This window comes from Spermophilus citellus (assembly GCF_964194105.1).
Source record: "Spermophilus citellus genome assembly, chromosome: 4".
NCBI lineage: Eukaryota > Metazoa > Chordata > Mammalia > Rodentia > Sciuridae > Spermophilus > Spermophilus citellus.
The window spans coordinates 128,643,717-128,666,942 of record NC_138185.1 but is presented as its reverse complement, the minus strand read 5'-3'; the positions used below and the strand labels follow the sequence as shown (position 1 = coordinate 128,666,942).

The following is a 23,226-nucleotide window of genomic DNA, read 5'->3' as shown; positions in this document are numbered from 1 at the left end:
CAAATGCGACAAACCAGGCCATGAGTGGTCTATCTCAGCTGGTTTGGGCAAATGCTGAATTTCATGTATGGTTGCTCTGCCTGGACTATTCTTCCTTCTGATCTGCACATGGCTTGTGGCTTCGCTCCATTCAGGCCACGTTCAGATGTCCTCTCCCTAGAGGCCTTTCCTGATCACCTGTTCTGTACCAGCCATGCCCACCCCCACTGCTCCCGCTTTGCTCTTTTTTTTACCCTGCTTTGTTTTTACTTCAAGGCACTTATTATTGTCTAATAAATTTTCAACATTTACTTGTTTTATTGTCCATATCTCCCTTAGACTGTAAGCTCCTTGAAGGTAAAAACTTCACCTGTATTATTTCTGTATCCCCAGAACCAAGAACAGTGCCTAGCATAAAATAGATCATCAATATGTATTTACTGAATGAAAGTGTGAATCAATGAACACTGCTGTAAATTAATTCAGGAAAAATCACATTAACCTGGATGTAACATCAATAATAGAATGGAATTAACATATTAAATTCAATTATTTCATTGCTTTTTGATGAAAAAGTTTTAGTATTCACTTACGTGAGACATCTTGTCAGGGTTATTATAAGTATTAAATGGCAAGCATGCATGGAAACCAATCTTTCATACTGTTTGGTACATAGTAGATACTAAATTAATGGCAGCTATCATCATCATTTCTATCATTATCAGCAGCAGCAGCATCACCACCATTTTTATCAAACAGAATCAAGTTTTCATATTTGATAGCTTTTATATCTATATATACACACATATATACATGTATGTATACACACATATATGTACATGTATATACATACACACACACACACACATATATCATGCCCAAAAGAATGGTTAGAAATGGTTAAATATACCTGTTTTATTGGTGGTAGGATACGTTAATGACCAAATTATCTGCTAAGTCTTAATCAGAGTAGAATGCTATTTCTTAAAGCAATGAGGATAGATACCAAAGAAAGGCTGGCCCCTACTTCATGGAAATTTATATCTTATAAGTGAACAAGGCAGAAACATTGGGGGATGGGGTGCCTTAGGAACACTTAGAAATGTTTAAACAAGACAATTGTACAAAACATCACATGTTTAGTTGGCTATTCCTCCCATCCTCTTGTTTCATCAAGGGCAGAATGTCAAATCACAAGAGTGAAAAGTTCAGTACCGTCCAAGGGAATCCCCAAGAAAAGCATATTAGAGGTGTCCAGCATGATGCGCCGCATGAGGGTCAACACGTCAATGTAGCCCGACATATTGGTGACCTCCTCCAGTCTGTCCAGGTGCCTTATGATGGATTCAGCACAAACTGCCACCATGCGAACAAGGCCAGGGCCTGTCAAAGCTAAAGAACAAACATCAGAGAATCAGCTGTCACTCACTCCAGGGCTCACAAACCACCAGGCTATTTTGGCATTTTGTGTTTGGAGCTCAATTGTCCTCACTTTTGCATTCAATGATAGGTTAGAAATTTTCGTACTCTTTTTTATACTTTCCCGTATTTTCCTAATTTTCTACAAGCATTCCTTTAACTTTATGGTTAAAAGTGGATGAATGGATATTATTTTAAACAAGCTATTCAAACTTAAGCTTTCCTTCATGCTCTGGCAAATCATTTGTGAGATTGCAAATGAAACATTTAATATTTGTGGTCATAGTCATGATCAGTGATTTTTCATATTTGTTTTATACATTTCCCCTTTAAAGACAGTTTGGATTTGGCCTGGGTCATAATTATTTTCTGTTTCAACAGGTGGCAGGATACCACTACAGAACCAGTGAAAATGACCCTTAACTATTTGACCCAAGGTGCTTCCTGCTTAATTGTACATTATAGTTGCAAAAATGCTAGCCTTTCAAATCACCAAAAATGTCCTTGTCTTAATTTCAATTTCTCTTCAAATTGCTTCCAGATTTATTTTACTCAACCAACGACTTGCTAAGTGATTCCTAGTTTGCTTTTCAATGTTTCCCATGGAACTGGAAATTCAGTGGCAACTGCTTATTAGTCAACAGTACACCAGGCCCTTGATACATTGTTTGCCAAATGGAGGCTGAATGAAGGAAAACAGGTAGAGTGAGCTGGCCCTGCCCTCCTCTTTGCTTTGTTCCTGACCACCTGGGCAGTGGCTTTGGCTTATAGGTCCTGATGGTCCATAATGAAAGCTTAAGCTCCTCTGCCCCTCTTTGATATGTTTTTTAAAAGCTTCCAATAAGATAACAAATAACCCAATCAACAAATGGGCCAAGGACCTAAACAGACACTTCTCAGAGGAGGATATACAATCAATCAACAAGTACATGAAAAAATGCTCACCATCGCTAGCAGTCAGAGAAATGCAAATCAAAACCACCCTAAGATATCATCTCACTCCAGTAAGATTGGCAGCCATTAAGAAGTCAAACAACAACAAGTGCTGGCGAGGATGTGGGGGAAAGGGTACACTTGTACATTGTTGGTGGGACTGCAAATTGGTGCAACCAATTTGGAAAGCAGTATGGAGATTTCTTGGAAAGCTGGGAATGGAACCACCATTTGATCCAGCTATTCCCCTTCTGGGTCTATTCCCTAAAGACCTAAAAACAGCATGCTACAGGGACACTGCTACATCGATGTTCATAGCAGTACAATTCACAATAGCAAGACTGTGGAAGCAACCTAGATGCCCTTCAATAGACGAATGGATAAAAAAAATGTGGCATTTATACACAATGGAGTATTACTCTGCATTAAAAAATGACAAAATTATAGAATTTGGAGGGAAATGGATGGCATTAGAGCAGATTATGCTAAGTGAAGCTAGCCAAACCCTAAAAAACAAATGCCAAATGTCCTCTTTGATATAAGGAGAGTAACTAAGAACAGAGTAGGGAAGAAGAGCATGAGAAGATGACTAACATTAAACAGGGATGAGAGGTGGGAGGGACAGGGAGAGAGAAGGGAAACTGCTTGGAAATGGAAGGAGACCCTCAGGGTTATACAAAATTATATACAAGAGGAAGTGAGGGGAAAGGGAAAAATAATACAAGGGGGAGAAATGAATTACAGTAGAGGGGGTAGAGAGAGAAGAGGGGAGGGGAGGGGAGGGGAGGGGGAATAGTAGAGGATAGGAAAGGCAGCAGAATACAACAGACACTAGTATGGCAATATGTAAATCAGTGGAAGTGTAACTGATGTGACTCTGCAATCTGTATACGGGGTAAAAATGTGAGTTCATAACCCACTTGAATCAAAGTGTGAAATATGATATATCAAGAACTATGTAATGTTTTGAACAACCAATAAAAAAATTAAAAAAAATAAAAATAAAAGCTTCCTTTAGGAGTAGTCTCTTTTTGTAGATCCTTTTATTATTCAGACTTGCTGTTAAGAGTCCTCCAGACAAGATGATAAATTCTGAGGAACTTTGTAGGTAACTCCAGAAGGTCACTTTCTCAGAAGAATGGAAACAAATAAAATAAAACAACAATACAACAACAAAAACTTTGAAGTGGCAACAGCCCATACATCAAGGCAGACTTTGCACCTGAGAAAGGAGCCCTGAGGAGTGGTTTAGACCTTTAAGATTTCCATACATGTAAAAAAGAAGATTGAGGTAGGAGCATTCTTTCTGATTTCAGGAAGAACCCAGCAGACAGGAAGGGCCAAGGCATTGTTGTTCTCTGGGTGGCTATCACATCTGCAAGCGGAACAAATAATTCCTTAATGATTCACCCTTTTCATGGAAGGTTAGCTTCCAAAATCACTGGTGGCTTTCTTCTAGGGTGATACATGATTTGCCTCTGTGTCTAAGAGCTTGAAGGCACATTTCACACTGATAGGCAGAATGTAATATCATTTCTTATAGGCAGTAGTGATTATATTATTTAATTTCTAAAAATGTGTTTAAAAATATTATTTATCTAGGCCAAAAAAAATTGAGCAAGTAATCAAATTTCATCAACATGGACAAACTTTTGGTAGTTTCAGGAAACATATACCTTCTTTCCACCCTCCTGCCTCTTCCACCACCTTCTAGGATAAACCCTTTCCTAAGGTGCACTTAGCTTTTTTTCTGTAGACACACCCAGTAAGTTTAAAATTTCATTAATGTTACTGGTTTTGATACCAAAACCTGTGTCCACCTTTCTATTGTATCTGAAAAACCAACAAGGAATCTGACTCCAAAAAGAGATTCCTCAAAAAAATGCTCAGGACTCTCACTGACTATAAAGAGTGAGACACCACAATGAATTTTCAATAAGCCCTTAGCTTGGTAGTTTGGGACATTTAATTTGGGTGCAACTGCAGTACTTTTATTTAAAAAATCTGATCTTACATAAATAGGGCTAATCTAATCAAAAATTCACAAAGATGTTTTGATTAATTTAATTTGCTAGTACTACAGTTTCTACTCTCTCTCTTTGTGTGTGGGTGTGGGGGGGGAGGTTTACTGAGGATTGAACCTAGGGGCACTTTACCACTGAACTATATCCTAAGCCTTTTTTTTTTTCATTTTTTTAATTTTGAGGTCTTACTAGTTGCTAAGGCTGGCCTCAAACTTGTGATCCTCTTACCTCAGCCTCTCCAAAAGCTTGGATTATAGGTATGCACCACCACACTGGCCTTAGGTTCTACTCTTTTAACATTTCGTATACCTGTGGACTCCCCTCCATCCATCCTGAATCACTTCAGTAGCTCCTGACTGTTCTCACTGCTGATAATCATGATTTTTTTCCCTAATTAATCATTCACTCTGCCAGAGGAGTTTTTCTAAAAACACACATAGATCTATATCATTTTGCTAAAATCTTTAGTGATTCCTCAAAGCTCTTGAGATAACCTCAAGAGCTCAGAAGGGTTTGGTGATCTGACCCCTCCCTCCACGTGACCTCATCCCTGCATGTATCCAAGCCAGGTACCAGGAATTATTGACAGGTCCCTGGATATGTCATGTTGATCTATCCTTCTTTGCTTTGGCATATTTTATTGCTTGCCCCTAGAATGTCTTTGTTATACTTGCTTAATTAGTAGCTTTAACTTCTTTCAAAATTCATGGTAAGCATCCACTCCTCTGAAAATTCTCTTTATCCCTTGGTGGCTTGATGGCCCATTGGTCTGTGCTCTGCAGCACTGTGCACACCTTGAGCATTACTGTCATCTAGGACAGTATTTGGTCATGTGCTGGCCTGCCCCTTCCCAATCCCAAAGTTAACCACTTTCCTAAATACTAGTTCACATATTTATTTAGAGTCAAATGACAAGGTAAAATAAAATTTAGTCTTCTATGGGATCTTAAGGCATTATTTAATATGTTCTTCACAATAGCACAAGAGTGTAAGTTTTATAATGTTTATCAACTTCTGTGAATAAGAGAACTGAAGTACAGAGAAGCTAAGTGACTTGCCCAAGGTCATAGAGCTAGTTAGTGACAGCACTGGGATTTGAATGAACAACCTATAACCCAGAGTCTTACACTTATACATTAATCTATTCTGCAGTATTGTAAGGCCTGGGGATATTGATTTGCCCAGAACCTACTAATATGTTACAATGGAAAAAGGGAATTGGCAGGGGTGACTCGGTGAAGGTCCTTGAGAGGAAGAAATTATTGTGGATTATCCAGGTGACCCAAACTTATCATATGAGAGGCTGACTAAGGGAAGAATACTGAGTATCCAAAATCCACCCAGCTCCAGATCACATCACTGACAAGATTTCCAGGGCACACTTATATTTCTTGATGCTTAATATTAATGTCAAAGGATGGGCGTTAATATTCCCAACAGTTTCCTTTTGAGGAAGACATAGTAAAAGAAGAAAGTCACTGAATAAGGAAGCTTGAAATCAAGTCTCCTGCAGGACTTGCTGTGCTTCCTGGGTGAAAATCACACTCCTTTAGGACTTTATTTTCTTAACTATAAAACTCAAAGAGACCAGATGAGGCAAGGTACACAGTCCTTCCCTGTCCTAAAGTTTTCTAATTTTCTTCACAAATTGTTTTCTCCTGAAACGTCATGATTGTTAATGATTCAACAACCACTCTGTTCTATCATGTTTAATCAAACATAAGGCTGACACTGAATTCTTAATTGAAATGATCCTACGTATACCAATCTCTTTCTTCTTCACATTCATGAATTTGCTTTCTATGTTCACAGGAAGAACCGAATTTGTGGTGGTTATAAATGTAGGCTCTGGTGTTACATCTTGGGGACTATGATTTATTAATGTTGGAACCTTGGAGAAGTTACTTAACCTCTCTATGCCTTAGTTTTCTCTTCTGGAAAATGCAGGTGATAAGAGAATTCATCATATAAGGTTGCTGTGGGATTGAAATATCAAGTGTTTAGAACAATATCTAAGATATAATAAAGGTATAAAGAGCATTAGCCCTTCTTCTTATTAGTATTATTTCAAAGCTGTGAGACAGCAACATTTAAAATATAATTTAAAAAATTTTTTTAGTTGCTGATAGATCTTTATTTTTTTAATACGTGGTGCTGAGAATCGAACCCAGTGCCTCACACATACCAGGCACATGCACTACTACTGAGTCACAGCCCCAGCCCCTAAAATATAATTTTAAGAAAGTCATATTCATAGATAAAATAGAAGTATGTAGCTGAGCCCCTGCTTACCTTTCATAAAAAAAGGTCGTACTGCTCTCCAGAGGTCTGGATTATTGTTAAATATGATGCCATTCTCATGCATACCAATGCACTGCAACCCAAGTTTGCTGCCAAATCGAGAGATGTAGTGACTGTGCTTCATTACATGGAACATACTTGAGGACCTGAAAACAGAGCAAACCGCGGTGTTAATTCACCATGGAGAGAAATCATGGTGATGCATCTTGACTGTGATGGCTCCCTTAGCAAATTCAGGTGCAATGCCTAGTTTCTAGTATTCAGGTTGAATGAATACATCTGTTGGCATGAGAGCACCATCTCCAATTGAATCAGTTCTACCTACTGACTCCTTGTCTGAGCATCACAAACAATAAAACAAACACCACATTGTTCTTTATTTCCTCTTCTTCTCTAACTCCAAGTCACCAACCCATTAACCACCACCAAAGTCAGAGCTGCAAGGCTGTTATGAAGAAGGATCCTCTGCACCACAAGAGTCAGGAGAGCTTCCAGCCTCCTGGCTTCCATTTGGCCCCATTTCAGACAGTGAGTCACAGAATTGGAAGTTGCTAGAATTATTGAGGTCTTGTTTTGTTAGTTTGGAACCAATATTTCTGACTTTATCACCCAAACCCTAAAGTCTTCCATCAGGCCTAGTCTCTCCAGTATGGTATCAGGGTAGGCTCAGAGGAGATCACCCTGGGTACTTCTGGCCCTGGGCTTGGTCAGAGCCTGGATGGGCTGGCCTGGAAGGCTCACTGTGCTGATGAGAGAAATTATCTATGAGCACTGTATCTCAATTTGTCTCCATAATGACTTATCAAGGTCTCCAGGGTAACAGTTTTCTCCTAAAATATGGGATGTTACAAGTATAGGGATAGTGCAGTTTGCATGGTGCCCAATATGCAAATTTATGATGCATAAAGTACATTGTTATTTTCTTTATTTCAGATGTGGCTATTTTTTAAAAAATTCTGGTGAATTGAATATTTATACAAGGTTTCATGTATTCAGTGCCACTTTGTCTCTCCCTCCCCACTTCTCTGAAATTTTGTTTCTCAACTGCAAATCCTACTATGGAGATTTTCAGAACACATAACCCTTAAAATTTGGGAGTGGCTACACACAACTGATTCTCATCTGGCCTGGAGAGGTTATCCTGAGACTTGCGCTTCCCTCTCAGAGTTGACACTTGGCTCCTAAAGGATGACTTTACCTTAGTGAGCTTGTTCAGATAATGCTTGCCAAAATACCTTCCCATAGAAGTTACTGTGTCAAAAGAGCTTTGCTCTAACTGAATGGATTAGGCTGTGAACTCCATATTAATCAAACACATTTGTGGTATATTCCATGGTCCTACTAGAATTTTAAATTTTTCTTACCACTGAAATAAAAGCAGTGATAAGAAATGAAAAAAACCCACATTATTATGTAAGTAACAATTACTTTTTAGAAAATAAAATAAAATAAAATATTCTCCTGATTTTGCTCCAGAGAATATTCACCAAATGACTTCAAGTTTTGGACAAGTTATCCTCTTAGTAGCAACAAAAATGAAAATGAGAATCTAGATGTTCCAATATATATACCAGCAAATTAATTTTACTGGCAGTTAAAATTATGTGCTACATAGAAAAACCATACTAAAGGGAGGACTGAAATTCTTAGTAATTAAAATATTTGAAACTCTTAACTTTTCTTATCTTCTCCTACCTCATTCTATAATTAAGGCAGAAAGTAAGTAAATTTTATATTTTTTGTTTACACATTTGTATCTAGAAATTCTAAGTACTTCGAGGACAAGCAGAATACTATTTTCCTGATCTGGCCCCTAGAGATTCTGGAAAGTATGTTAATAATATCGATTTATTTCTTTGAAGAATTTGCTCATCAATTTTAAAAAGAATGAATAAGAAACTTCAGTCGAAAACCCAACTGTTAACACTGCTTTTTAAATCTTTGCATCCCCTTTAGGGGGCGCCAACATCTCAGTTATTTTCAGTCAGAAGCTCAGACTTGGCTAGTGACAAAGCCAATCAGGCAGAAGTGGTACCCAGAGCGCAGTATCTGTGACTGGCCACAAGAGAGCAATTTAAAACAAGGTTATTTATCAAAGTGAGGCTGGGTCTATCTAAGCAAAGTAAATTGGGAGAGTGAAGAAGATAAGGTTAAGGAAGAGAAAGGAACCCCAGCCCAGACTCCTCCTGACCCTGGCCTTGTGTGGGCTGGCCGGTGACACTGGCTGAGGAAAGCTTCATACCATTGGGAAAGCGAGGATTTCTCAGCACTGAGGAGACACCAACTGAGTCCTCAGGCTTAGAAAGGACAGTGGACAGTGTAAGATATCTGGTTATTTGGGTCATTCTTCTTCTTTAAACATGACTGAAGTCAAAAGATATTTCCAAAGAGGGTAAATCTATTGTCTAATCAAAATGAAAAGTAGCCAGGTAGTAAGCTCTTAGATGGCAGGGAGGAAATACCTCAATTTTTATTTTATTAAATTCACACACCTGTGGCCAGGTTGACTATGGTGAGTGCTAGAAAGAGGAGAAGGCAATAAAGGAAATAATTGGAAACAAACATTTAAGAATACTTGCCCATGCGTACACTCCTCTGCGTCTGAGACACAATTTCTATCAGTCCTGTCACCTCTTCACTGTCCTTTGCCCATTCTAACACTAACCCAGCTTAAAGTCTAGGGTTGCAGCAAGAGAAATACCATTCTCATAACAGAGATCTTACCATAACCACCCCAACCAAGTGATCAAATCAAGCTAAACCCAGCCCTTAGCTTACTCTCATGTTTGCACAGATCACACAGTATGTGTGCACCACACTCATGCACACATACTCATACACTCACCCTGATGACAGGTCTCAGTTAAATTCAGATGGGCCCTTAGTGCAGCAAGAAATTCAATTCCATCTCCCAAGTCTATTCACACTTCTATGTGACTATTCTCCACCCTCACCCTCACTCCACCCTGTTGGATCTCAGCCAGAGGTTCTATTCCTATTTTTCTTGAGGAAATAGAAGCAACTAGAGGAAAATCCCCAGAAGCTACAACCACTAGGATCTGGGTCCACATATTCAGTCTTCCCCCAGTTACTGTGGAGGAAATTCTATGTCCCATTCAAGGCCAATCCTTCCTCTTGCTTTGGGGACTCCTTCACATCTCACCTAGCAAACCCTCTTCTTCTCCGGTATCAGCAGTTTCACTCTGTGGTTGGTTGTTCCCACCACAACCTGCATGCTGTGATTTTCCTTATTGTGAACATGCAAACTCCTTCGACTGTGCATCCCTCTCCAGCTAGTGGCCCATCTCCTACCTCCTTTGTGTCAAACTCCTTGGAAAAGTTACTACACTTGCTACCTCTGACTCATCACCCTCTATTCTCTCCTCTGGCCAGAATTTTTCCCCTTACCATTCCACTGAAAGTGTTCTCTTCAAGGTTACCCATGACCTGTCTGGAAGCAACACTCAAGTGTCCATCCTTTTACTTGGCCCATCAGCGGTATCTGACATGGTTGACAATCCCTCCTCCTAAAATGCATTCTTCACCTTGCTTGCAGACCCCCACTCTCCCTTGGTTTTCCTTTCTCTGTTTGGTTGTTTCTTCTCAGTCTCCTTTGCTAGATTCTGATTGCCTTAAACTGGATACATACTAGTCTCCCCTATCAACATCCACTCAGATGTCCACTGGGCATGTCAAGTCCAACATGTCTGAAGCTAGACATGATCTGGATATCTCCCCACTCCACACTTGTTCCTGTTAACTCAGGTAATGATGTTCTCATTCATCCAGGCATTCAAGACAAAAAAAAATTGAGCATCACTTAATTATTCTTTCTTTCACGCCCAACATCTAACCCAACAACCAAATCCTATTGGCTTTTCCTTCAAAATGTGACCAGAACCTCACATCATCATCTTACCACCTCTCTTGCTGGATTCTGAACCAGTCACCATCATCTCTTGCTGAACAGGTCATTCTGTGCCCATCCCTTGTCCCTTCATTGCCAATTCTAAACAGAGCAGTCAAAATTATTCTGCTGAAACATGAACAAGCCAGATACATCACTCCTCTGCTTAAACTCATGCAGGGTAAAATCCAGAATTGTTAAAATATCCTGCAAGGGCAGACAAGCTCTGATGTCTTATTATCACTTTAATCTCATGTCCTTTGTGCTTCCACTCAACTACTCTAATAATATCTTTGTAGTTTGGTCCTTGAACATTCTTATCTCAGGACTTTACCACTTGTTATTCCTTCTGTCTAGAATAATTTTTCTCTGGATTTCGACGGGTTCACTTCCACACTTCCTTTAGGTCTTCATTTAAGTGCTAGTTTCCCAGTGAGGACTGCCTCAAATTGTTAATTTACAATTATACGTCCATCTTCTTTCCCTACTTTTTTCTATTTAGTACACGTCCACCTAACAATCATGTAACCAGGCATCGGGTTTGTCCAGGACTGTCCCTGTTTTAGCACAGAAAGTCCCACATCTTAGAAAATCCCCTAATCTCAGGCAAATTGAGACTGTTGGTCACACTTCTTATTGATACATAACTTTATAACATTGATTGATTCAGTCAATGCTGGACCACATGTATGATGGTGGTCCTATCAGATTATATCACCTTGTGACATCACAGTCATCTTAGTGTAAGTATTCTGTATGATGTTTACACAATGACAAAATTGCCTGATGATGTATTTCTCAGAATATTCCCCCGTTGTTAAGTAATGCATGATCATACTAAATATTTTACTTGCTTAATATTGGTATATTAACAATGTATTGCTTCACAAAGATAAGGATATTTGGCTAATTTATTCCCAAAGCATAATATTGCTGATTCCCCAGAGTGTAGAACTATACCTGATAGAGCAAGTTCTTAGTAAATATTTATTTAATGAAAGAATGGAAAGCCAATTATTATTATTAAAACTTGAAATCATAGAGTGCTTAGTATGTAATAGATTCTTGATGGGTATTGAAAGAATAACTGGGTGAATCCCTTGTAATTTTACACATACTTAAGAAAAGTATGCAAATAAAATCCTAATAAGTATATTAATTGCTAGAAGATATACGTATAAAACTTGAATTAGTATGTTAATTACTAATTCCCCTTTATGGTTGTTACTCAAAGGTTTTGGGTATTTATGACAGAACTAATGTGTACGTACAGTGGACATATGATATCAAGTACAGCATCTGTAAACCCTCGCTTAAGTGTAGCTGCCTGGGAGTTAGGCAGGGGAACTGTGCATACTTCATCCACAGATGACCAGAGAGGGACCTTATCTCAAAGCCCCAGCTTGTTCAGACAGCATGACAATAGCACTCATGCCTGACTTCCTTCCCTGAAGTTCTGCAGCCCCTAACACTTTGGAGTTAAGCTGGCTGGAAAAGTTGTATTGAATGCTACACGGTTGGAATGACTACAGACTTCAAATTTTAAAAAGAAAAAAGTAATATGGCAAACTATTCACATAAAAATAAAAAGCTTTCCGAGGTCCGATGGGGTCTTTTCAAGAGGTACGGGTAGTTCTGGAAGGGACTTGAAGAGCAGGCAGGGAAAGGAGATGGGGAAAAACATGTCCTATTCCTGAGGGGAGCTCAGCCTTTAACAACAAAATTGAGCGGCTCTGAGGCAATTAAGGAGAACACAAAGACTCCAACAAGTGAAAAGCCTGAGAGAACAGGACAAGAAAAGACTCGGAGAGCTGGGGGAAGGGCAGGTAGGCTGTGTCCACGCCTCTGTGTGAATCAGTGCCTGAGATGGTCAGAGTGGCTAAGGTCACTTTTCTAATGAAGATAGGCAGAGTGGCCAGATGCCATCCTAATGGCAACAAGCATCCTACTTCAGGGATTGTCTTTGAACACCCAGGAAATGTATCTGGTGACCTCAGTGTACCATCTGAGTATCTCCTGAGAGGGATTTCTGCCTGATTCTCCACTCTCAAATCCATCATTCTTCACTCCCAATTTAGTCCTATGGCACCACCACTGGCTGGACTCAAGGATAATGCAACAAGACAATGCCACTTCAACTGTGCTTAGCTGTTTCCCCTAACCCACCACAAAAGCCCTCTTGTACCAGAACCTTCGTCCTCTTCCTTTCTCTTTAAATGGGAGGTTCCCAAGCTCTGCAGGCTGCTGAGGAGTCCTGAGGAGCTTCAAACACCACTAATGTCTGGGTTCCCACTTCAGAGATTCTGATCTCAAAGGCTTGGGAATTGGGCTTTTAAATCTCCCTGAGAGACTCTAATATGCATCTAGGATGAGAAGCCACTGCTTCAAATGCTGACCATGGGTGGACCTCCTATTGGATAAATATTCTGAGAGTCACTTCACCTGCTTGTCAAGGGAAGCAGGTGTCAGGGAAGGCAGACTTGCAGAACTGAGGAGGGCTGGAAGGCAGCATGCTGAGCTGGGGGCTGAAAAAGCAAAATGTTTCAATCCCCAAACCAAAGGAAGCAGTTCCAGGACTTTTTTGAGACAGTAACCAGTTTCAAAAGTGATTGTAAGTACTGATTTTTAAAATGAGAACATATTACGATATCAAATTCAAGCCAGGTATGGTAGTGCATACCTATAATCCCAGCAGCTCTGGAGGCTGAGGTAGGAGGATCAAGAGTTCAAAGCCAGCCTCAGCAACTTAGTGAGATCCTAAGCAACTCAGTGAGACTCTGTCTCTAAACAAAATATATTAAAAAAAAAGGGCTGGGGATATGGCTCAGTGGTTAAATACCTTTGGGTTCAATCCTTGGTACCAAAATATAAAAAGTAAAAAAGGATATCAAATTCACTCAAATTTGACTGACCAGAGCTCAATTGACTAGGACAAGTAAAATCAAAGAGTAATTATGATCTATTGAATACAGCAATGGTTCTCAAATTCAAGTGTGCCTCATAATTACCTGGAAAGCTTATCAAAACACAGGCTATATGATTCTACCCTCAGGCTTTCCTTTTTAGTAGGTCGAGGTGGGGCCCCAAAAATGTGCTTTTTTTTTTTTTGTACTGGAGATTGAACCCAGAAACACTTTTAATGAGCCATATCCCCAGTCCTTTTTTTTTTTCTTTTGAGTCTTGATAAATTGCTTGAGTCTTGATAAATTGCTTAGGGTCTTGCTAAGTTGCTGAAGCTGGCTCTACACTTGTAACTCTCTTGCTTCAGCCTCCTGAGCTGCTGGGACTATAGGTGTATGCCATTACACCTGGCAAGAATTTGCATTTTTAACAAGTTGTCAGGTTGTTTGAGGCTGCTGGTCCAGGAAGAACATTCTGAGAACCACTATAGCAGTGTTTTACAATGAACCCAGGGCAATGACATGTCCACCTGCAGCCATTTATGTTTAGTTGTATAAATGTGATCTGCCTTAGCTATTCTGGAAAGGGCTTCAACACCAAACTGAATGAAACAAAAAAAAAAAAAACCCTGGCAAAAATTGAAGTATTGGACAGATCCAAAATAACATTACCAGGTAGTCTGAAATATTTGGAAGTACAACACATTTTCTCTCACTGCTTCCTTTTTTTCAGAATCTGTTTGAAAGAATTGGGCTTTGAGGATACCATGATATTTAATGAAATGAAATATATAACCTTGGCCTGAAAAATTCATGCAGTTTCCAGAAATGCTTTACTTACATTTTGATCAATAGTTTATGTATTGGGATGAATAATTCCAACAAATTACTAAAACGCCTTGGTGAGTTTTCGTTTGTGGGTAAAGCTCTGTCAGGGATTGTAAATTAAAAAAATTATCAGTGAGACACTGTTGGAAGATAGCTTTGTTAAAGTTCTTGTCAAGTTATCTGAAGTTTAGTGAATTATGCCTTCTTTGAAATGCTTCACTTTTTTAAGATCAATAAAGTAGAAAACTAGTGCACAGTTGATGTATATTTGGTTAATTCTAGAGTGAGGTCAACATACTAAGGTAACTCAGCAAACACGATGATGCAGGGAGTTAGGACATTGTTTCTTAATGGGTGATGCTGCTCCTGACTTATTTGGAATTGCCAGGCCAGGATACTGGCACACAGTCTTAGAGGGATGGCAGCGCCTGAATGGTGCCATAGCCTGCTGTCTGCTGTCTCCGAGGACTCTGAGACTAGTGTTAGAAACACTCTAGAAAACTACGGGTCAGATCCTGCCTCTCAAGTTTTGTTCTAATTTTTTATTTTAAATTTCTTGTGTGTGTGTGTGTGTGTGTGTGTGTGTGTGTGTGTGTGTGTTTAATGCTTACTTGTAGAGATAAGACCAAATTTTTAGAAAAGCAGAAAAGATAATGCCTCTCCCTAAAGTCTGTTTTGTCAACACCATATCGTTTGGATTCTGAGCTTCCACATCCACTGCTCAGAAGTTTTGAATAATTTCCCAACTTTCCAGACTTCTTTATCTATGTACCTCTGGCTTCAATCCAATTATTCTGTTTGCATGCAGTATTACCTAGGAATTACTCACCTTCGTTATAGCAGTAAAAACATAGCCTTACCAAGATATCAAGGAATCAAAATTACTTTTTTTTTTAAATAGCAAAAACTTCAGTCTTGATTTTAAAGTACGCATGATGATGATGATGATGATTATCTTGGGTGCTGGTGATTGAACCCAGACCCTTGCACTCTACCACTGAGCCACATTCCACCCCTGTGTCTCTGATTTTATTAACAAACTTACTTGCTGATAATGAGTGTTTCTTCTCCACCTATCCAGACTCTCATGAATTCTCCATACATCTTGTTGTAGTAGTTGCAGGCACTGCCAATCCCCATCCACAGGAATCTACCATGGGAAATGAGGGGCCCAATTCCCATACAGTATCCAGGACCTAGGATAGTTATCAGAACATTGTATTTTAGCAAACCAGAAATAGTTGTTCTTTTATATCTAAATGTTCTTTTTTGGGGAGGGGTGCTTTCTTCAATGTGTTTTGTTGGCCTTTAGAAACATTATCACATATGAAAGGAAAGCTGCTGAGCTAATTCTAGCTCAATGACCTCTTAGGGCCCCAGGCCTGTGGATAATGAGAGTAGGTGAGCAAAGTAGCTGCCACTTGTTGCATGCCTTCTTTAGGGCTATTTTAGGGGTGACACATGATCCTCTGAATAACCCTTTAAACATTAAAACCCTTTTACAAAATTTGAGAGATAAACGTTCTTTATATCTATCTGTGACTCACTAAGAAAGCAATTTAAAATGGAAACCAAGACAAGCTTCACCTGGGCTCTTCATCCCTCTGTGAGTGAAAAGTACTTCAGGAGCCCATCACACTAGCTCCATTTGGTCTCAGTCATTTCAGTCTCAATGAACTGGAGGCTGTGTGCTGATCTCTTCCCAAGTCACGCAGTGCCAATGTGTTTTGCATACAAGCTAATTGGTCTTATTGGTAACAAGTGTGGAACCCATGAAAACTATTTGGCAGTTTGGTTTTGTCTGAAAACTTCTGGTTTTGAATGCCCCAGTTGACAGAACGGATATGTCAGAACTGGGCAGTTTGGAAATAATCCTTTTAACTGAGAGAAGCAAGATCTGCAAAGACAATGTCTAATCGAAAAACATTCACATCTTCTTTTTCCTCTCAAAAAAAGATTCAGTTTAAGAAAAGAATCTTAGGCTAAGTCTCATGAGGCAAAATAAAGCTAAGAATTGAGGGATTAGGCAACAAGTCTTCTCAGTGTCTAGACTAGTTTGAGTCCCGTGATCTCGTTTTAGGCAAGAGCAGTGGCCACTCACATCCTTCCTTATATAGTCAGGGATAAGATTTCAAAGAACCCAAATCCAGGCAATGACTGGGGAACTTGATGTTGCTTACAGCAGAGAACAAACTTGGTCATTTGACTTTACTGGTTTTGGCAAACAAACTAAATAAAAACATTCAGGATGGTCTTAGGAGTTGCAAAGTAGTCATTTTTGTAAATCTTTCTTCTTTAATTCCATTCTGTCAGTTAAATAGTTGTGAAGCCAAAACGTGCCTGACTGTATAAGAGAACACCCTCACCCCCGCAGGGCTATAGCTGTACAATAATCTAGATAATCAAAACTTTCACTGGAATTATCCAAACAATTTTTAACCTTATACTTTGCAATGACTGAGTTAATAAGAACAATACTGTCAGCTCTTTTTCCCCTTTTAAGGAGATCTTTGTTAATATCTATAAAACCAAAATATTATCAAAGGGTCATTAATCTTGTGATTATTTTAATAACAGTATATATTATATAGTAGATGATTGACTTTATTAAAATAATTCCATATTAAAATAATTCATTGAGTTCTTAAAAAAGATTTGAACAAATAGATTTGATTGAACATATAGTTCCCTAAAAGTCATCAGATATAGAAAACTTTCATCAGTTAAAATAGGTAATAACAAACTATATCACTGGATATTTATAGCTTAGCCATACTGCATGCTCAGTGTTTCCTTAATTTTCGAAATTCATAAATTCAAAATTCATAAATATATGCAGATAACATAGAGAATGAAGTTTGAATGTTATTCTTATTTAAGGTTTTTTACATTTTGATAAAAAATGGAAAAAAATATAACACACATTTAGTTCACAAGAGCCAAATAGCTACTTGAATTTGAGTAGAATCATTCAGCATTCACTCAATATGCAAGTCCCATGAGAAACAAAGACATACAAATAAAACACTGCTCTTTCCATCTTTTATCTAAAGGTTGGTGCCATGAAGAAAACCTTATTATCTGGGAGCCACCATTCCAACTGAATGTATAACAGTGAGCTGGATATGGTAGCACACCCCAAGAGTCCCAGCTTCTCAGGAGGCTGAGGCAGGGGGATCACTTGAGCCCAGGAGTTTAAGGCCAGCCAGGGCAACATAGTGAGACCCCCCATCACTTTAAAAAAAACAATTTGCAAAACATAAAATTTCAAAATGAAAACATTTTAAGACATAAGATATGACTGTGGAGAGCTGTATCTACTGAAAAAGGGAAATTGCAATAACCCTGAAGTTTGGGCTGAGAAACTTAGTGTTTTAACCCTGCTGAAGAGGAAAAATGCTCTGGGAGGATAGAAACTTGGGTAAAATATTAGGGGAATATTCTGATTGCTTCCACATTACTCTGCTGTCTGCTTTGGGAATGCTTATCTAGGCATGCAGTGATTGTAGGAGCCTCTTTCACACCCTAAGATGAGTAGTAAATCCTTCACTGCATTTTTGTGCAGAGACAGCCTCCTTGAAGCCAACAGCTGGGATTGCTCACCCGCTGCTCTAATCAAGAGCTGTTGTATTCCACACCTCAGAATATATCCCAACAAACCTGTGCATACATGTGTTCACAGCCATGCCATCCACCAGAATGGAGATGCCCAAAGTGTCCTTAACAGTAGAATTGGTTTTAAACCATGAGATGTTCATAGACCCAATACCACGTGGCCATGACACAAACTTCAGCTGCATGCCACAACATGGATGAATCTTACAAATATAATATCCAGCAAAGGAGCAAGACAGAAGAATAAATACATGAATGCTTTGATTGTTCAAACACTTAAGACTAGGCAAAATTAAACCATTTTGTCTGGGAATATAAAATGAGGAGACCAAACTATTAAAAAAAAAAAAATGTACGGGAGTGACTGTCACAAAATCCAGGAAAGAATTTACTTCCAGGAATGAGAGAGTGACTGAGAGGGCACACGAGGAACTTCTAGAATGCCATTAACATCCTATTTCTTGTACAGGACCATGATGGCAAATCTTCCATTACACTTTGCACTTTTCTGTGAAATAGTTTCTTAGTGGGAAAAAGAACATATTGCCATGTCCTCTTCCAAGTGCCCTGCTCTGGGGATGTGGTGCCCAGGACAGAGTGTGGCATCTGGAGGGAGAGGACCCACATTCAAGGTTAGGATGGTTGTGTGTCCTTGGAGAAGGGAGAGCTGCCAGGTGCCAGGTTTTGAGAGTCCTGGACAGAGATCAGTGGCCTTAGGGCATCTCTCAGAACTGAAGCCTACAACCCTATCCCCCACAGAAGTCTTTCCTCCCCCAGATTCTCACTGCCCCCTCATTGGCACTATGCCATCTAACTGTCGGCCACTTCCCAGGCCAGAAACCACACCTCTTGTCTTCACATGCCCTCCACCCTTAAACACCTGACCTGGGAGAGCTTCTAAGAAAACACAAGAAGCCTAGATGTGAGTCCCAGTTCCATCGTCTACTAACAGCACAACATCTGCCCTCTTTGAACCTCAGTTTTTTGATCCACAGAAATGGGCATTAACATCAACCTCACCAGAGAAAACGGGTGTGGATCCGCCTTGTAATTTATAACTTAAGGTCTTTTAATCGTTATGCCTTCTGAACTCCCTTCAGTTTTTGACAACCCTGAGCTTCCCCGGAACCTGTAAAACCAAGAACCCAGTGATCCCCGATGCAAGGGAGCTGGCAGGAGGAGTTCAGGAGAAGAGAGCAGCAAGAACAACCACCCCAACAAGGACCATTTTCTCATCTTCCCACCCCCAACCAGGAACCACAGGTTCTTAGTCTGTGCCACTAGAAGATTCTAACCAAACCTCAAGTTAGCACAAAGCTAGAAACTCCCTGGTCAGCTAAGTGCTCATCGACATGGGACTGAGGACCTCCCAGGCATCCCCTATGCTCTCACCTTCCTTCCACTGGAGAACTGACAAGCCATTTCCCTTCTCTGGGCTTTCACCCCTCACTTGTAAAACTCCCCGGTTTCTCACTCTTGTCATAACATGTCACCTGGCAAGGCAGATCACTTGTTCTGAACCTTTTATCAAAAGAAGGAGCTGGGCCCATCTTTGTGGCTCTCAACCCTGGCTACCCATGAAAAGTTACCAGAAGAAAGTTTTTAAAACATCAGCCTGGGGCCCCACCTCTGGCAGAGCAGAGGCCCACTGTACTATCAATGTGATCTAACTGCCAATGCTCCTGGCCCAGAAGTGAAGGACAAAGTGAGATGCCATCTAGCTTCCTGACCCAGGACTTTAAGGCTTCCAGTTTTTACACTTATTCTGCATAAGATGAACTTCAGACTCAAGGGTTCAAGGGAATATCACTGGTGCTTGCAGTACGAGAATCTAGGGCAGTTGGATGTCTTTTTTTAAATGCATTTTCCCAGGCATGGAACATCTTCATTTCAAAAGTCTGGGGGAGGGCCTGGGAATCTGGGCCTCATTGATTCTTCTAATAACTAAAAGTTAGAGAACCTGTGGCTTACTGGATGGGCAGACAATGCTGACCTCTCTCTCTTTGCAAGCTGCACTGATAATAAGTGGATTAGACTTTAACACCTCAGCCTATGTCAGGGAAGAGAAGGAAAAATCTTTCCACCCCTCCCTGCCATACACATTCACTTCACTCCTACCATTCATTGACCCTGACTTAGGAGCCCACTAGACAGAGGAAAAATCCAGTGAAGAAGAGGCACATCCGGAGTGGGAGTTCAAGTCAAAGACCAGGAAATCTTTCTTCAGCTCTAAGCCTCCACCTCTGGAGATGACCCAGAGGCTGGAGAGCAGAGAACAAAATTAACTAAATATCCCAATAAATTTGGCATTCAAGTAACCAGGCTGAATCAGACGGAGAAACAGGCAGTTAACTGGGACATTTTGAAAAGAATCCAGACATGCAATATTTTGTACCAGTCTCATGTGCCCATTTTCAGTTACCCTGTATTGAGGCTCAACACACTTAGAAATATGTAATTACTATGCTCTTGAAACTGTGTTACTGGATAGCTTATGGAATTGGGAACAGGTGCCTGCCAGGAGGCATTTACATTGAAAACTAAAGCAACAGTTCTGGTAATTCTGAATTAATCTGAAAATTAAAGCAGTAGTGGTGGAATGGTAGGATTTTTCCATTGGGATTATCTAGATAATTCTATTATTCTTTACTCTTAATTGACCCATGGGCTTTGTTAAAGATTCCATCAGGTTGTGGTGTGCCTATAAAATGGTGGTGGCCCCCATTCTTCTCCCATTGCCCAGGTCCCATTCAACTTTCATGGTGATGCCACAATCACTAAATTGCCAAGAACAGAAAACAAAGAGAAAGGAGAAATACAAGAAAGGGAGAGGGTGCAGGTGAGGCAAAGTAGGAGGGAGAAGGAATGGAGAAAGAAGGGATTCCAGAGACACTTCAGCCACAGGGCAAAATTGGAATGGATTTAAATATATTTTTTTAAAAAAATTAATAAAAAACCTGGAATTCTACCTTGCTCCACCCCATCTCAAGCTTGCTTTAAAAAGCACTTGTGTCAAGTCTATTTTTCCAAAGTCGTGTGCGGACTAGATGAGTTTATCTAAGATATTTTTAAAATGCTTTCATTTAAAATGTGCAAGTAATAGTTATAAACCTTTTAACCTCAGTCCTCATTTGCTCTCATGACCACGGTCTTCAGAGATCTTACTAGGGTTTGCTCTTTGTCCTTTTGCAAAATTTTCTTTACGATCATGAATCAAAAGCCTGAAGAAACAATATCCTTAGACACAGAAATAAGCAAGTGACTTACCTGGTATTGAAGATGTGTTCTCATAATTCCAAATCAAGAGAAGAAGGCCCATGAGAAGCAGAATCGGCATGGTGCCGACATGCATGACTTCTGGCACTATGCTGGTGACATTATAGTGCATTGGATTCAGCATTTCCAAAACCATCTTGCTCTCATCAGCCTCAGACACAGCAATTTAGAGCTCTATGGAAATCAAAGGGGCAGAAAAGTTATTAGAGAATCCCCTAACAGATTCGTCTATGACTCCAGCTGCTTCAGAGGATGCTGTGTTGGGGAGATCAGTAGTTTGTTTTATAATGTGATTGGACATTTAGACAAGACAAATTTGTGGTTACAAGTCAAAACAAGCAAGCCCAAGAAAGATCTTTTGGCTTGAAGTGCAGCATTTCTGACCTTGGTAGAGTCTCAGGTTCTCTTATATGCGTGGTCTGATAGAACCTTATCATCTTGCCCTTGAGTGGGTAGAGTGATGCGCATTCCCAATTGAGAGCCAAGTCTCTTACCAAAATACAAGAAAACGAAGCTCATTCCAGAAGTGGAATCATTCTGTGACTTCATCAGCAGATTTTGTTTAGGCAATCTTTTTTCCTTGAAGCCAAATCAATTAAAAAAAAAACACACAAATAAAACAATCTGGCAATCCCTTTCCTTAATCAAACATTACTTTCCCAAATAGTTTCTATCGCAAGACAGCAAGACCAAGACCCACTTCTTGGACATCATTGAAATGTTCTCAGAGCCTCCCATTGGGTTGTCTATGGAATTCAAAGTAACTCATGCAGAATGTCTTTCTCTTGTGACTTTCATAAGGATCTAAAATCTCCTGCACCATAGCCTAATTAAGCAGTGTCCCTGGAGTCAACATTAGAAGTAGTGGGGAAAAGAAGAATGGGAGGGGAAGAATAAAGGAAGAGGACAGACCGAGTAGGATGCCACCTGTAAGAGACTCAGGCCACTCTGCAGCCTTATCCCAACAGGGCTAATCCTGTGCAATACAATCCCTTGTCAGTTTGATTGCTGATTCTGCTGTTTTTCAACAATCATCTGCTGTGGAGTCTGTCTTTACAGACAGGTTTTATAATACCTTTACTCTAGAAGAGAGTTTCAGGGGTGGTAGTTAGTAGTTGAAGAGGCCTTGGTTGAATAAACTCGTATGGTGAAAAGTCACCATTAAATCCATTTTCCAGTGGCAGTTGATATGCTTGTCTTTTTTTAGAAAGTACCCAAATTTGGGGGCTGGGATTGTGGCTCAGTGGTAGAATGCTTGTCTAGCACATTGAGGCACTGGGCTCCATCTTTATCAGCAGATAAATAATAAATAAACAAACAAATAAATAAAAGGTATTGTGTCCATCTACAACTAAGAACAAAATATTAAAATAAATTAATAGAATTTTATTTAAAAGAAAGTGCTGAAATTTGGTGGGACTTGCCATACTCCGCAACAGACTTTGACTCCGTTTTACCTAGTAATAAAAGTTTAAGTTCATAGATAGGGCTTCTAATTGGATGTCAGGAGCTCTGTGAATTTCCTGAAATGTCCAAAATGTCATGTCTGCTCACATGCACTTTTGAAGGGAGAGAGCTACAAATTTTATCAGATGCTTAAGGAAGATGTAATTTTACCTTTCCCCCAATCTATAAAAGATATTAAACATCCAAATACCAATTTCTGGCAACTACAAAATTTTCACAGGATAGTTAAATTTACTTAGTTGTTTTAACATTTTATTGTTTCATTTATTATTTCACCACTTAAATAATCATTAACACTTAAGTGCAAAGAACTGAAAAGGTCCATGCATATGTGAGGTAATTTTGTTTTTGCTGTTTTTTAACATACATGAGTTGGCTCTGAACATTTAGAATTGTATCTGTTATCATCTGACTTCTTTATTAATGAATAGCTACTTTGAATAGCTTGAGGTTGTTTGTTTGTTCTCTTTGTTTTAGATTTTTAACTCCCAAAATGAAATTTTTACATCATTCTGAGTAAGCTCTCTGTGACTTTCTGACAAGCAGGACCTTTGATGTTTCTATGTCTGACAAAACA

General features: G+C 39.6%; 1 protein-coding gene across 1 annotated transcript in view; it reads right to left on the bottom strand.

Annotated features, from left to right (window-relative positions):
* Nucleotides 1-21,318, bottom strand: part of CYP19A1 (cytochrome P450 family 19 subfamily A member 1) — a gene marked incomplete at both ends in the record, with an annotated part of 30,581 nt that extends 9,263 nt beyond the window's left edge. Inside the window, 4 exons of the mRNA XM_081292589.1 lie at nt 1,195-1,371; nt 6,648-6,802; nt 15,337-15,487; nt 21,174-21,318. Of these exons, the coding sequence (XP_081148715.1) occupies nt 1,195-1,371; nt 6,648-6,802; nt 15,337-15,487; nt 21,174-21,318 (628 nt within the window). The remainder of the gene's footprint in view (nt 1-1,194; nt 1,372-6,647; nt 6,803-15,336; nt 15,488-21,173) is intronic.
* Between the last annotated feature and the right edge of the window lie 1,908 nt (nt 21,319-23,226).